Consider the following 17,576-nt stretch of genomic DNA (forward strand, 5'->3'; position numbering starts at 1 on the left):
CAGGACCATGTATTTCTTGAAGTATTGTTCAGTGTCACGAATGAAGGCAAATATGCGTGTCCCAGAATAATGTTGCAGGATCCAATCTGGGTTGGTTACCGGGACCATAAGTTAAGTCTTCTGAGCTTTCAGACTTGTGCAGGAATTTTTCTCCAGCACTGTCCAACTGTAGTAAGCCCTCTGGGTCAAGCCAGGCCTTCCCTCTGAGGTACTTTGGTTCTGAGATAACTTGCACCTAGGGATGAACAACTATTGGACAATTAGGTCTCTTTGCTGCCACAATCCCTTTCTTATAAACCAGTTCTCCTCTTCTCACCAGCCCCCTGGGAAAACAGAAGAGGACTGAAGGGAAAATCATCACTGCTTTCTGAGCCAGATATAGACTTGACATTATGAGATTAATTTATCCAGTATTGGCAATGTATCAGGTATTTTAGAAGCTGTTGAAACATAGGCTACATAATGAGCTGTCAAAATTTATTTTAAGTGTCTATACCTACATTTTTGTGTCGATGCTAAAGAAACTTGTTTACAGCTGCTGAAAAAATATCATTAAACAATGATTGTTTTTAGTAAAACCTTTTATCACACAATAATTCCAGGGCTTAGCACATAGTTATCCACATCCATGTGCTTTATGCATGGATGCCTAAGGAGGAAACCAGAAGGAAGATTAGCAATCTTTTAGAGAAAGAGCGGGCAGAGTCATAAGGGGATAGAGAGTAAATAGTTAATTATCTATATATGCTATATTGTCCCCTTATGGTCAGTAGTTATGACATTTTAGGAGTCTGCACCATTGGATTTGGATGTCCAACAAACTTAATTCTTGTGTTTTATAAATCATGGCTTGTGATGCATCATAACATACCACATCAAAAGCATTTGTACACATCAAGGCTAAAACAAACTAAGGATTAGCAGTGTGTAAGCTTATATCCTACCATTATACTTACATGGATTCTCTCTAAAATATTTTTACATTGTTTTAAAAAGCTAGAGTTAACATGTATATTCACAATTGCTTTTTGCATATAGCATTTAGACTTATATACCGCTCCATAGTGCTTTATAGCACAGACTGAACAGTTTACAAATGTCAGCAAATTGCCGCCCCAAAAAATCTGGGTCCTCATTTTACCAACCTCAGAAGGATGGAAGGCTGAGTCAACCCTGAGATTGTACTTCTGGCTGTGGACAGTTAGCCTTAATCACTGCGCCACCACAGTGAGTGTGTGCGTGATAAATTTTAGCTTTATTTTATGGGGTTTTAAAGATGTGGGAGGTTGCAGGAAAAAGTAGGCTTGTTGGAGAATGGCTATGAAGTATGGAGAACAGATGTTTGTATGTCACACAATCTCCTTTTCACCCCTCAACTGCTCTAATTTACAATATATGGTCCAGTTGGCATATCTGAAATAAGATTAAACTCTCCCGTTCTGATTAGCTTATACTTTTTTTGGGGAGGAATGTTACTTTCTCTATATAGAACATTTTAAACCCCTGCTTCCTCTGTGATTGGCTGAGTTCACACATTCTGCTAAACCCAAACCAGTCAAACTACATTAATATTTAATCCACCCTTCTCCCAAATCCAGAATTATGGACTTCTATTTCTAGTATTCCCAATAATGGCCATATTGGCTAGGGAATTCTCAGAGCTTACATTTGTACTTCAGGAGGGCCCCATCATTTGGGATAGCTGGCTTAGAGAATGTGAAATACATTCTCAGTTGAGCAAAACTTTGATCATCTAGGAAGTTTACTTCACCCCGCCCCCCCTTATAAATGTATGAAGCAGGAGTCCTTCTCTTGCTTTGCCCAGTTTCTTGAAATATATACCTTATTTCTAGGAAAAACAGTATTTGACTATAGCCATCTATTTCTTTCTAAGGATGCACAAGTAATTTCTATGGCCATCAAGAAAACAAAGCCAGATTCCTTCAACCCAAATGTCAATAGAGTTAAAAGAAATGACTAATCACTTCATTAGTATAAGAGTTTCTTGTACATTATTGGTTGGGATAGGTTTAGAAAATGATCCAGGAATGCCTCAATATGAAGAGCATTCCTGATTACAGTAAGGTCAATAGCTGTTTCAGCAACAATTCCTGGAAAATCTGAATGTAAAAGCCTGGGCTGTATAGCTTCCCAACAGACAGTTCTGCTAACTTCATAAGAAATGGAAAGAGAAAAATATGCTCTGGACACAATTTCCATGTAGTCATAAAAGAACGATTATTTTCAGCACAATTCTCTATGTTTATTCATCCAAGAGCAAACAAACCAGCTCATCTTTTAGTGCGATGCATGACCCAGTAAGAAAGTCCCCTTCACAAATAAGAAAGCTTATTTTAAAATAGTTTATAAAATTCAATAAACCGTTAATGGGGATTGTTTTGTTTATGACTTAACATGATGAATAGATTCGGTTATTGTAAATTGTAAAGCATGGTTTATGACTCAGACTAATACATGAATTAAATCAGTGTAATCAATGACAATTTTGTTCTGTAATATTTTTAATATAACTTGAGATTTGTAAGTTAAAAAGTGTTAGGAACTACTATATTGCAACACCTTTCACAACAATTACTGCTTTTTCTCCATAATTCCACATTGATCAAATTCCTTCTGTTTTGTTCTTGCTCTTCAGAATTATTAAATGAAGGTCTGGCTACCAAACAGAAACATTACAATGGTTGGATTCACACAAGAACTATCCAAACATATGCCATGTTATAAGGCACATAGCACCGGATGATCTGGGGCTTGATTTAAACATTTAGCATGACATCCAAATAGAAATTCTTTATTATCTTCCTCATGAAATGCCTGTCACAGAGGCACGTAAAAATAATATGGCTTGGAATCATTTTGATTCCAAATAAGAACCAACCAGAATACTGATTCTGCACACATGATCATGAAATTTTAGAGTTGTTTGGTCACTCACACTCTGGAGGTTCTTAGCTTGAGCAAGGCACATCTGAATTCTGGCTTATTTTCAAAGACAAGAGCAAATAGCCTGAACCAGATGAGTCCATTTACAAAAGAAGGAACAGGAAGAAATGGCCCCATTGCCAAAAAAAAAAAAGAGTGGTTTCAAGGTAAATATACCATGCAGACTGGACACACTGAACTGTAAGAATGTAAACTTTGCTTTCACTATAAATAAGACCTGCATTCAATTCACAGAAGTTGTTGAAATTCTTTCATAGTGGCTCCGCTGCCTTTTCTATAATAAAACTACTTTTCAAAAGCTTATATATCTCAAAATGCCTGTTGTGCCTTTGTCCACTTCAGCCTGTTGAAAGAAGGCAAACTGCAGTGTGGAATACAGACTCATAAACATTTCTACAGCTTCTTGCATTTCAACAAGAAATAAGGCTAATTGTACATGACACACTATAAGCCATAAAGTAGCTTGTTTGCTTTTGGATTAGAATGATGTATTAGATCTGGATGACATCTTAAAAGCCAGACCCAATACATTTAAAATCCACTAGAATGCTTTCTAACATTGTCCCGTATGTAGAAAGTATACCTTGAGACTATGCTGTAAGAATTTTTCTTTGAGGGGTCCTTGGTGTTCTCTGAGCTTGGTTGTTTCCTTGCAGATGTTTCATTGCACAAACTAGGTAACATCACCAGTGCTAGTCCTATATTTGAGTTGAGGAACTTTTAAAATACTAATTTAAAATAACATTTTGTCTTTACTGTAATTGTAAGTGGCAAAATAAACAATAAAAAGAAAAATTCCAGAATAAGAAATCAGAGTTTCAGTTTTGGAAGTTGCTTCACTCCTGCTGTTTTTTTAATTGGTCCCTTCTTTGGGTCTAGTATTCTTTGATTTCTTGGAATATTGCACTTTCTCCTAAAATATATAAAAAGAAGAAGAAAATTCAGCAAACACAGTTTCAGTTGCCTGTTGCTATAGAAACGTGGCATTTTGTGATAATTGTTATACTCTACTAGATAGCAGGGCTGTAGCAAAATGGCTAACCTCATTTGCAGATGGCAAAAAATATGGAACATTTATTTTTTAAGAAGAGGAACAAGACTAGATTTTGGCTGGTTTTGAAAGAGATGCATACCCTTTTACAATAACAGCAACCCCCTCTTAAAGAAATCTTTTAGCATAGCTGCCTTCAATGACAGCAAAGCATTTTTCTTTTCTCTCCTGACACATTTTTACCATTTCATCTAAGACTGGATTGGGTCAGACCAATGTTTTATTCAAAATCGTACAATAATGCCAACTGTGCAATACAAGATTTACTTTTGGAGGGAAGCACCCTGGACAATAATATTTTCTTTCTATTATAACTTCAAATAGGTCACATTAAGCTATAATGAAATGATTTGATTTGAGCTTACTGTAATGTGTGAATCCAGGACATTATGGTTTATAAAGTATAAATGAATTATAGCTTAATACACAGAAGCAAGATTGTGATGGCTTGTTAAATAATCCTTAGTTATAACAAACTGTGGCTTAGTATGAAGTGAGAATCAAGGCAGTAAAAAGACAGTGTTTTTAATTGCCTCCAGTAGGACCTTAGAAGGCAGGGATTTTTTTTAAATGTCAACTATTGTCTGGAGAAAATATTCTTTCATATTCTGTGTTATTGCACATAAACTACCCATATTCTGAGCTCTTTCCAAGAAATCATGCTGCTTATTAGAAAACTATTTGAGCCTATCAGCATATTGCATTATTTCCCATTTAGAAGCTTGCCTTTAGATTTGACATTCAAATTGGTTTATAGACAAAAACAGCCTACTAGAGATTTGCAGGAGAGAGAAAGAGTCAAAGAAGTTGAAAATGACGATAATAAAAAATAGGTGGTAACAAATAGGTGATCACACTGTAGTGGGCACCATCTTGACTTTTTAATCATACCCTACGGACACTCTTGTTATGATAATATTTGAAACAATTGATTTCTACATCCTAAGAATTTTTTTGCTCATATATACAGCTGCTACAAATACTGACATCCAGATAGTTCTTAACGAAGTGCTTTATAGGTCCCTAAACAAAAATATTACACTGATCTCCCGATTTTGTGAAAGGGATGTTTACAAAATAATAATATAATATAAGCTGTTTGAATTGTATGTTTGCTATTTTAGTATAAATACACTAGTACATTTAGTTGGAAATGCCGAAAAAAATGGCCAAAAAATCTTAATCTGTGTCTAGCTGGGCTTTTAAATTATAGCAGATGAGACAGCTAGATTTGATTTTCAAAATGGGACACTTAATTCTAGTTTTAAAGATAATCATGAATGCAATAATTATTTGCTTTGAATAGATCACACAAATACCATACTCCAAAAGTCTTATATTCTAGACCGCCTCAAATGGGCTGGCTCTTTTCATGATGAATATTTAATAATAGAGAAATAGACTACTTTTTGTGATACCTATATAATTAAAAGACTAAGTCTGACTTTTACAAACCTACATAAAGTAATTAGGAGGTGGAGTAGTGCCATCTTAAAATTATCCGCATTATTATATAAAAGGGATTTGTGTCATCTCTATGATGTTAAAGATAAGATAGGAACTAATGTCTCTAAAAAAGCGGGAAGCTAAAATAGCATTAAAGATAATTCATTATTTTTGGTTTTGTTATTAGATGTTTTAAAGTAAAAATGTAAGCTTGAATTTACCATTTTGTCTTACACTAAGTTTTAATTAAATATATAAAATTGTCTTTTATTTCATAATTTTTCAAAAGCATAAGTTATTTGAATGGTATTCTGAAGTTTTACTGCATGCATACAAATAAAATCAGGGCATTAGAATTGAAAAGCAATACATAAGCAAGTATACATACTATATTAAGCTGTGTTTTTCAAATTATGGGTTTTGAATAAAATAAAACTGAGCTTATTTACTTCAAGTTTATTTTCCATTTTTAACACTTAAAGATGTATGTATGATGTTTTTCCTAACTTTATATCCACAATAATATCCCAAGATAACTGGGTTAAGAAATTACAACTCATTCCAATGACCTTCAGACAGGACTTTGAATCTGATCTCCTTTGGTCCATGGTTAACCATAGGTAACTATAACCAAAACAAAACAATAAACTTTCTAGCTTCATGGGCTATGTGAATATTATTAGGTAATTTATGAAATAGACTGGGCTAAGAGGAAGAATCAGGCCCAAGGTCAGGGGATAACTTGGGGATGTGCTTCTAGTCCAACATCTTAGCATGAGTAATAGAATCATTAAAGCAGTAATGAAAACTATTTACCTCAGAACTTGGTTCTCCCTCTTCATTTCAACAACATCTATTTTCTGCTTCTCTAATGGTTTTAGAGATCCTGATATCTGCAAAAGTCAATATATATTAAGCCATACTCTTCGTAAGCTTTCCCCAACACCACCTCCATATAATTTGCATCTCTAGTGGTTTGGAAGTACAAGGGTTTAAAAAGTATGATCAACAGTCAAGGAGAAGGAAATCCATAATATCTAGATAGAATGCTTGGTTTGTAAAGGCTGCTTTAAAAACATAGTAGTATTTGAACTATGATCCAAAAATTGCATTAAAATATGTGGCACATAGCTCATTTTACAATGATTGTAGGATATTACTAAAGACTAGCTAAGATACGCCCCAATCATTAATCTGGAAGTACAAGATAATGAAGACCATAAAGCAAGAGGAGATAACTTAAGTTGCCAATATGGATTTGGATTCTACCCAATGGCCTCTGCTACTTTTATGAAAGACTACTGGGAAGAGTTGAGATACATCCTATTAAAATAAAGGGAGTGTTTGGCAGGGGCTCACCAAATGTCAGGAGTAAAGTGCCAAACTGAAACACAGCCAAGGATCATAAGAACACAAAGAGATAAGCACTAGATGAGGATCAGTTCTGTTTAGTACATTATAAGAGACTGGCACTCAAAACCTCAGAAATTTATATATCAAAGAACAGAGTTTAGGAAATACTAAAGAACTAGCAATCCTAACTTGAGAAAACAAATTGGATGTCATAGACATTAACTGGAACTTGATGAGATGACACCAATGATTGGCACAAAGTTACAATTTATTCAAAATGAATAGATCCAATAATAGCGAATAAGTACACTGCACTCTACATAAATAAAAAATACCTTTGCACATTCTGGAATCAGTCGAAAGGATACCCGTTGAAAGATTTGTTTAAGAATAAAGGAGGCTACAGACCATTTAGGCAACTTCAGCAATAGAAACACTTAGGTAAACTATTCTAACAGTACCTTCTACTTGTATTGAAGATAGAGAGCAAAACTATTTCCTTTTATAACAGAACACACAAACAGAAATAAAAAGAATGAAAAGAAACCTATTTAGATCTCAATAGTAATCAGCTATTAATCTAGTTTCCAATGCTCAGGCATTGGAATGTTCACAGATTAAACTAAATGATTTCAGTGATAGTTAAGTGTTTACTGAATGCAGAAGTTAAAAAGAGAAGATGTCCATAGACCAGATACAGTAATTTATTTTTCCCCTTTTCTTTCTTTTCATTCTGCAATGTATATACATTTATTACAAAATCCAAATGCACCAAGAGCTAGTTTTACAAATGGAAATGTTTTTCAGCAAATGCACCTCATTCTATAATGCAAGAGATAATTATACAGAGTGAACCATTTGCCTGCTAGTTTAAATACATGGATTCATGGCTAATTGCAGCCTTCTTCCTAGAATTGTACAAGATGAAAAGAATAGCAGTTGTGTAATAGAGGTAAAATACACTATCTTTATTTTCTTTTAACACTATTTAAAGAACAAGTTCTTTGAGGCAATAGAAGACAAATAATATCTTTATTACACAATAACATACATACACAGAGATATACACACACAAACACACGTCTGCATGAACATTGTATTACTCAGAGGCTTACTGATTCATGAGGAAAAATATTATTAGACTATATGTCTATAATTTTGAACAATAAGAAGACATTCCAATTACAAGAAAAACTTAGAAACTCCTATTTATTTGTTTTCTCATAAAACAGAAAACTTTAAACCTATCTCTAGACTACTCAGGTTGGCACACTGAACAATTCTAGCTATAGAAAGGGTTTGAAAATGTGATGAAAGTATACCCACACATTAGCTTGATATTGAAGGAATCTGGCACAAAACAAAATTGCATGTTGGACTTCAGATATTAATTTCACTTCAGTTATATTAGTAGAGAGCAGATATTTTCAATAAGAACCAGAAACTTGGGAAATTGGTTGAAAGGATTACCTATTGCTCCTTGTTAATACAGTTAAAAATCCTCTATAATCAATTCTACAGCCCACATTGAGAGTAATGTGTAGGTGGTGTTGTAAATATGAGAGATACAGGATCATTGCAAATAAGAACCTCAAGCATAAGGGGGAAGCATGAAAAATTAAGTTGAGCTGTATTTTTAGATTGTATATCTTTTAATAAAATGTGCTAGTCTGAAAAGCTATTATCAGACTGATCTGGGGCGACTATAGCCTAACATATGATATGTTAGAACATGTTTGCATCTGTGTATAAAGCAATTTTAATTCTACTAGGTGGAAATATAGTGCAAGTTTCACTGAGGACTTTTGCAAAGCACAGTGGAAAGATGAAGCAAGAAAATAATACTCATAATCCCATTTTGGATGCTTTAAAGATAGGCCCCAAACATTGAATTTGTAGATGTTTTTTAAAAAAGGAAGTTATAGTGAAAGTGACTTAAGAATGAACATATATGAAAACACCATGGGTTGGTGATAGGTAAGATAGATGAATTTATTTTTACTTGTAATCTGAAGCAAAAACCCCAACAAAATTACATTTATAAGTTCATTAAATAGTTTATCTTCCACAACAAAGTGCTCTTGTACAGATGTAATGTTCCTACTAATTTTAATAGACTTGGAAAAGGAAGAACCAGGGGCAGAAGAATAATGAGCAATGAAATTTATGAGTGTACAAGCAATACACTTTAATACAATACACAGTTAAGAGTTAAGGATCAGTAACATCATATATCCAATCTTTAAGTTTACAACGGCAGAAAGAAAATGGCAAGACTGATTAACATCTCCCTCCAGCATTCTAGCTGAGTCAGCTTTACAGAATTTTCTGGCCAAGGGGTGAATCAACTTAAAAAAGACAAGAAAAGTCCAGAAAGAAAAGAATAATGATTGGTTTAGGACAAAATATTTTCTTATCCTTCTACAGAGATTTTTAGACTTACTTGTGAGATCATTGCTAAGTATGCACGGCGTTCATCATTGGCTTTATGGTAAGCCTAAATTCCAAAAGAACAAATAAGTGAATAAAACAGAAAATTAGAGAATAGGCATAGTCCAGGATGCATATGTACATATAGGTATGTATATGATACAGTTACTGAATTATTTTTATCAATATAACAGGCGACCATGAAGCACCTTAAGATGGATATATTTTAAAAGAACTATGGTAATTACAGACCTTTGCCTCTTGATCCAGTCTAAGTTCATACTCCTTCAGCTGGTTCTGGAGACCTTTCTTCTCGCCTTCCAATTTTTTAAGAAACCGATTTAAAGAATCCTGACATTAAATATGTAAATAAAACAAAATAAATCATATTGTTAGTTTTACTGCTATTCTGTCACACAATTAAAAAGGCCATTAGCAATTTAGAATTGATTACATGCTTTAAACCCAATTATAAGCTATAAATTCAAAGTGTCTTATTTACAAGCAAATGCATAGGTTTAGGGCTACTCTTGATTTTTCCTAGAATTTTCTCTAGAATCTAGCTTTACTTCAGTGTATTATTTTTTTGGTCCTCTCTCAACTGTGCAACCATGAGGGAGATGGGCTATCTAGAAACAAAATACATACATGCACACACGCACATTAATAAATCCATAACCCCTTATTGAAGAAAATACTACAGAATTGTATATCTTCCTTCCTTATTCAACAACATATCCATGCAAAAACTTGCCTTGGCTTTTTGATTTTTCATGGATGGTTATTTTCAGATCCAAAGGAAACCATGAAATATTGCAGTTTGAATAAGACACAGACTTCAGGAAAAGGTAAGATTTCCCAACAGTCCCTGTTATGTGTAATTTCAGGAAATTCTGTTTTTATTTAAATTAAGATTTGACAGCAATTCATGATCTGAAACAAATTTGATAATGACCTGTTCTGATGAAATGTAGTTTACACATCCACACAAAACTCAAATCTGTAAAAAAGCAGTGTATAAGCCCAATTATTACCATAGTTTATTTGCAAACAGTTAAACAGAAGGAACTACTGCCCTTTTGACTGTACTCATTATGGATACTATGACCACCATTTTACCACTATGGAAATAAAGAAGTGTGTATCTACTCAGAAATAAGTACCGGTGAGTTCACTAATACCTATTTTCAAGTAAACATATGAGAATAGACTCTACTGAATACAGAAGGATTTATTTCAAAGTCAACAGGCATTCTAAATCTCAAGCAGAAAGTTTACTGCACAACCCTTCACAATTTCAAAGTTACATATGAAAAGAACATAGAATATAAATTACTTATGAATTGTATATGAAAGAAATCTGTCTATAGCTGAACCTTCCATAAAATAACAAAAGAGCTAAAAGTCACAAAGTAGAATTTATAGTGATATAGATAGAAATGACATATTACTTAAAAAGATGCTGACATATTACAATAAATCCCCCAATGATTTAGATGTTAGTAAACTAGAGCCACAGTTTTCAAGAGTTTTCCTACAATTTACCACAATATTTTAATTTTAATCCTCCAGAATAAGGAAATACTATACATCATGGAATATACAAAGCTATTTTTTTACTCATATTAAACTGAAATCTCAACCAATTATAAATAAATCTCTTTTGTGTAAAATAAAATATTTCCATTTTACAGTATTCTACATAAACTTCCCAGTCATTTAACATCTGCTAATACTCTCCTTCTGGTTCCCATCAGAGGTGAGACAGGTATCAATCAGGGCAGTTCTTGAGGAGATACTGTTGTCAACTCTGAAGCGAACCTGACTGAAGCCATCTTTTGCTACCTCATAGTTGCCACAAACTCTGGGAGGTGGGAGGGGGAGACTGGCTAACCATCAAAATAAAGTTTTCCTGTGGGAACGAAGATCATCTTAAGAGGTAGCTGTGGAAGGAGAAAAGGAGTGATGGAGCATCTGGGAAGGGGGACTTTTGCTCTTTTAATTAGGTGAAAATCACAGGAACTTTTAGAGTTGGTTTTCACTGGCTGCGCTAATATGATGTATTCAATAAACATGTTCCTTGAGGAATCTACCTGCCTCGAAGTTCTGCTTTCGATGGGTGCGTTACTTGGAACATTGACAACTGTTTTAAAATGGGCTGGCAAAACTAATGCCATTTGAGGTTTGACCTCCAAAGTTTTAAAAAGTATTTCTTTACAAAATAAAAAATGTTTAAGAGATTTTGAAAAACTACAGGATACATCATGAATTTCTGACCATTTTACTTACATCTGTTAAATAAAGTTAATGAACTAGAAGCTAAACGAATACGATTCAACATTTTAGAGGTTGATAAATTATAGTGCTCTACCTCATGAATAATCTGAAACAATGCCCAGAATGGTTAGTGAACTCACATTTTTATTAATTGACAGATCTAGAAAATGACTGCTACAGGACTGTTTAATATTCAGCGGTCTAACTTGCAACACTTATTTTCTAAATAAAACCAGATTTTAAAAAACCTCACAGATACCAATGCAGAGAGCCATTGTTAGCAAAGATGCACCATCGGGTACCCAGCTAACCTTGATGCAACATAGTCTAGGCATAAAAAACAGAAGGAATGAAAACAAGGTTTGAGAAACTGATGTTGAGAGTCTGTTCTTTTTGAGCAATATGGACAGAAAGCAAAGAGTTGAAATGAAAATCCAACCACAACTACAACAGGGGATCCCAGTTTTTATTTTTATCTATCTATCTATCTATCTATCTATCTATCTATCTATCATCTATCTGTCTGTCTATCTATCTATCTATCTATCTATCTATCTATCTATCCATCCATCCACCCACCCACCCATCCAATTTAGAAACCATCCATTCTCCTTCAGGGGGATTCTGAGTGAAATACAAGTAAACTGTTAAAACATAAAAACTGTATATAAATTCTAAAAAGTTACAATAATTATCCAAATTTAACATTAAAATGGGGGATCTTTCAGGATGGTAACCAACCCTATAGTTGCATGCTTCTCTGTGAGCCCAATCATGTTTCCAAATTTCCAAAAGGAGAGTTGGGGGTCCACTCCCACCTTGGGGTGGGGGGAGAATGTTCCAAAGGGCAGGGCAACAATGGGGCCAACTGTAAAGAAGGGTGTCTTCCTAGACCCGCCTGTTGTAATTCTTTAACTGTCAGGATCTGCAACATACCTTTCCTTTAGGCACCTGCAGAATTTTATGTGTGTGTTATGACAGGCTCACTAAATGACTGCCACGATAGGCCTAGACCAGGGGTATCAAACTCGCAGCCTGCGGACCAGATGCGTCACACTGGCCACGCCTACCCCCTGTTTTAGTGAAGGGGGAAAAAGTCACAATATGTCACATGACGGCAATGTGATGATACGAATTTTGACACCCCTGGCCTAGACCTAGACAAAACACCAGAAAGCAAATTGGCGAGATTGCTCTCAACCACCCTTTCCAGGTATTCTCTATCATCTTAAACAAACAGCTTTATTTTTGGATATGAAGCACATTTTCATGACTGCTTAAATCTGCTTAATAATTTTTCAAAAGTTTTCTTGGACAATAAAAAAAAATTATTGATATTTTTTGCCTGCTTCTCAGAATGCTTGTTTTCAGAATTGTCTTAGTAATATTTCTGAGCTCAGAGAATTGTTGTGAGGCAGCAAATGCTATTGCTGTTGTTGTCAGTTATTAATCTTTCCACTACACTGATGCCCTCCACCCCTTCCTGTCTGCATTTCATCATCTGAAAAGCCTTTAAGTTTTACAGGAAGCCAGAAATCCAGGAAAATGTAGGGAGAACATTCTCTCACAAAAACACACTGTTGGCAACCTTTCACTAAATCAATGTCCAAATACCACCTTCCACCCCCAACATTTCATCAAAATTATCTTCTCTTCTCTTCTGAAAGAACATTTCTTTTCATCAAATAAAATGAAAATTGATAGAAAAAAAAAGAAAGCAAATTTTTCTATAGGGAACTATTCCAAATAAAGCACAGAACACGGTATATACTTAATTACAAATAATGAGTTTATGTGGAGCCCAGAGACATCCTTGTAAATAAAGATTACATTTCAAGCCGGTGCTTTGCTTTGCACATACTGGCTTCCTTTTTAATAATTAAAAGAATCTAATAAATAAATAAGGTGGGACAAGGATTCTGGCAGATGATGCTAAGCACATGTTTTCCATGAGTACTGCACTGGGACTCAAAAACTGGAGACACAGCACTGTGTCTATCTGTAAAAAACGTGGTGAATGGAATGTTAAATATGATAGAATACTATAGGACTGTTTTAATTTACAGTGATTTCTTTCCCCTAATACAGGCATATCAAAGATGGTGTTAAGGCTTAAAGATGGCAAATAGAACCAGTATTGATATAGTTGTTGTATAAACTAAAGAAGTTTCAATTTCAAGTCTGGGAAAAGTCTTAGAAGGACAAGAGAGAAAGACTTAAGATTTAAGTCTTAAGAGTAAAATTGGCAATTTCCAAATTTGATTATTTTATCTATTGGTAAGCACAGGGCAATCTTACTGCTGGGCTGGCTGGCTGGTCACACACAGAGAGCTTGATTTCTTTATTCTGCAGGCAGATTATATTTTTTCTATTTATTAAACATATGCTGCCACAATTCAAACTTTTGGCAGTTGATACAGAAAAAGAACAAAATAAAGCATACACCCATTTTAAAAAAGCACCACATTACAAGAGAGTACAAATCAGTTCAAATCAGAGAAAGACTGATTTGATTTCGAAATATATCTTATTTAGAAGATTGATATGTCTTCTTCCCTGTTTTTTTAAAAAAACCATCTCATTTATCAGGTTCCAAACCCAGAGATATTTGCCCGATGTGAAGTCTCACAGTTCAGAACTGGGAACTATATAATTAATAGTGCTAACTGCTAAAATGTTCTAACCTTAGTTACAGGTTTGTTTACAACATGACCAAATAGGATTTCATCATATTTGCAGTATAGGCTGCTTAACAAATGTTCAGCAATTCACTGCTGAATGAAGTCTCTTATGAAGCATCACACACAGAAACGAAATTCAAATTTCTTAACAAGAAGTTCTGTGGGTGTGGCCTAATTTGTGACTGGGTGATCATGGCTTGCTGACTGGGTGTGGCTTGGTGGTCACGTGACTGGCTGGGCATGGCTTGTATGTAAATATTGAATTTTTTCTTCTCCTCCCCCCATCCCCCGGAGTGGGCCTCAGGGAAGCCTCCTGGGCGAAGGCAAAACAGTACAACAGCGATTTAGATTAGCTAGAAAGCAAGAAATCTGACAATTACCTGCTTTCTAGCTAATCTAAATTGTGAGGCACAGCTGATAGTCGGAACAGCTGATTGTTGGGGGAACAAAGGAAAAATAGCAACTTACCAAAAATTAGGCGAAGGCACAATGCAGGCAAGTTGGATGGCACGCATACCAGTTAAGGAGTGACTGGGTGGGGCAGGGAGGAATTGGCAGGGAGGGGCAGCATGATTTGCTGGTTCTCCGAACTGTGCAGAATCATAACAACCAGTTCTATAGAACTGGTTTATAAAGGTAGAATCCCACCCCTGAGCACACAGCTGGGGAAGACCAAATAAACAAGAACTACAGTGATTCAAGTAAGTTATCTTTAATGCTTGTTTGAGATAAATAAAGAATTCTTGGAAATTCTAATAGGATTTTTTCATTTGCAATGAGTTAATTAAAACAGATTCTCTGAATTCGTTGAAAGGCTTCATTCATGTCAGATTTCTCCCACTTGAGCCGAATTGTCTTTCCTCTCTTGCACTCCTTTCCTAGCTTTTTCCAGTCTCTCACACTCCTACTTTTTAAACCCATACAGCAGGGGTTATCATCAATAGATCATAAGGGATTCACAAACTTTTAATGAGAAAAAAAATGCAACTTTATATTATTATCTGCCAACATTTAGTTTTAGAGTATTCTGGTGTATTTTGATAAAAGCTTATCTTTGCCTTGTAAAGCAAACTATGGAAACTTTAATACCATTTGGAACAACATATATATGAGCAGAATTGGTGTCTATGTATTTTACTGTATGCATTTGAATACATTTTTCTGAGAAGACATCTATAGGTTTAACCAGACTTTCAAAGGGTCCATGGCATGAAAAGGTTAAGAAGGCCAGACTGTCAACAGGATCTTTCTCCCATTGTTTCTACTCAGCCTACCAGATCTAGTACATAAGACAAAGCTCCAGGTCTTTCTGATTATCAGAATGGTCAAACAAATGACAACTTCAAATCTCAACAAATAAATGTTCTGTCTTACAGGTTGGCAAAAAAAAAAAATCAGAAAATAAAATACAAGCTGAATATCAAGACCTTGTTGATGATCCAAACTCTGTCAAGGACCTTGGAGTACTCATCTCTAATGATCTAAGTGCTAGAGCCCACTGTAACTACATAGCCAAAAAGGCATTAAGAGTTGTTAACCTAATCCTGCATAGCTTTTTCTCTGGTAATATCACACTACTAACTAGAGCATACAAACTTTTGCTAGAACAATACTCAAATACAGCTCATCAGTCTGGAACCCACATTATGTATCTGATATTAACACAGTTGAGAAAGTCCAGAAAAATTTCACAAGAAGAGTTCTCCACTCCTCTACTCATTGCAGAATACCTTATGCCACCAGAGTTGAAATTCTAGACCTAGAAAACCGAGAACTATGACGCCTTCGGTCCAATCTAAGTATATTGAATAAAATCATCCATTGCAATGTCCTACCTGTCAATAAATACTTCAGCTTCAACCATAACAATACAAGAGCACACAGTAGATACAAACTCAAGGTTAATCGCACCAAACTTGATTGCAGGAAATACGACTTCAGCAACAGAGTGGTCAATGTCTGGAATACTCTACCTGACTCTGTGGTTTCTTCCCCAAACCCCCAAAACTTTAACCTTAGACTGTCTACTATTAACCTCACCCCTTTCCTAAGAGGTCTGCAGGGGGTGTGCATAAGCGCACCAACGTGCCTACCGTCCCTGTCCTGATTCTTTTTATTTTTCTTATATGAATCAATTTCATGTATTCATAGCTATGTTTATACTTATACCTACTATCTTGTAATTGATTGACAAATCAAATAAAAAAATAAATAATAGATTAAACAATGTCATCTTGTTGGACCCTGGAATGGAGTTTTCTATGTGGAAGTCTCTGCCATGTGGAACAACATCTCCTACTTCTTGACTCTGTTAGCCTTCTGTAAGGCTCTGAAGACTTGGCTGTTTCCCCAAGCATTTGGACCAGAAGTGCCTATTATTGATATGATTTTATGATTGGAAGGCATCATTTACTTCAGGCAATCAGGGCTATTGTTTTTAACGACTACCACTGCTTTGAGATGGACAGCCATATAAATTATTTAATATATGAATAAATAATAAATAACCCAGTAATTATATTCTTAATGCAGTAATTATACTCTTAATAATGCAGTATATTCCACAACTGGCAATATAAGCACACCATTTTGCAATTAATTATGATTAATATTGCCCCTAGAATTCAAAATACAATTTAAAGAGTCCTCCATATATGACTGCAAATTTGACTTTCATGTTTGGGGAGTGGAAAAAAAGCTACAATAAAATTGTGAAAGCAAAATTTTATTTTGACATGATATGTGAAATAAAATGTAAATGTCAGAGATGGAACAATGTCCCTTCCTTACATATGAATAGACAATCTTTAGTAACAGTTTGATACTAGGGCCAATATTACTTCTATCATGTCAGCACTTAGATATTCAAGTTATATTAGATGTTCTAAATGGAAAAAAAAAAGAGATGCTGGAACTGTGCCACCAAAATAAAAAATATATCATTTAAAATTATAATAAGGCTTATTATTCATGTGGTAATTGTTATGAGAGTTTGTTTACTGTATTTATTTGGAACAATGATTGCTACCGTGTTTCTCATATAATAAGGCCGGGTCTTTTTTTTTTTTTGAGCCTCGAAAAAATGACTACGCCGTCTTTTCGGGTGTGACTTAATTTCCCCCCCCTTGCATCTTCGGGCGGGTGGCAACGGCTTGGATGTTGACCTCGGCGTTGGTGGGGCACTTCGTATCAGGGTCAACGCATGCAGCACCATATCCGGGTGTGCAACAAAAGTACTTCCTAATGACAAGCCCCCCCACCATTCCCCCCATTTTGCATGTTTTAATATAGGCCTTAATTTGAGGGGAGGGGCTTAATTTCATTTCATGCCTATAAAACATGCTGGGACTTCCTATTGGGGGAGGCCGTATTGT

The 17,576-nt window shown here is 35.0% G+C and overlaps 1 protein-coding gene across 1 annotated transcript in view; it reads right to left on the minus strand.

Annotated features, from left to right (window-relative positions):
* Window positions 1-2,241: 2,241 nt before the first annotated feature.
* Window positions 2,242-17,576, minus strand: part of CCDC169 (coiled-coil domain containing 169) — a 34,590-nt gene continuing 19,255 nt past the window's right edge. The window contains exons 5-8 of the mRNA XM_026708858.2: window positions 9,497-9,595; window positions 9,258-9,311; window positions 6,278-6,354; window positions 2,242-3,877 (exon numbers count right to left, since the gene is read on the minus strand). Of these exons, the coding sequence (XP_026564643.2) occupies window positions 3,775-3,877; window positions 6,278-6,354; window positions 9,258-9,311; window positions 9,497-9,595 (333 nt within the window). The 3' untranslated portion in view covers window positions 2,242-3,774. The remainder of the gene's footprint in view (window positions 3,878-6,277; window positions 6,355-9,257; window positions 9,312-9,496; window positions 9,596-17,576) is intronic.

Source organism: Pseudonaja textilis, chromosome 7, assembly GCF_049901715.1.
Source record: "Pseudonaja textilis isolate UNSWEBS1 chromosome 7, rPseTex1.2, whole genome shotgun sequence".
Lineage (NCBI taxonomy): Eukaryota > Metazoa > Chordata > Lepidosauria > Squamata > Elapidae > Pseudonaja > Pseudonaja textilis.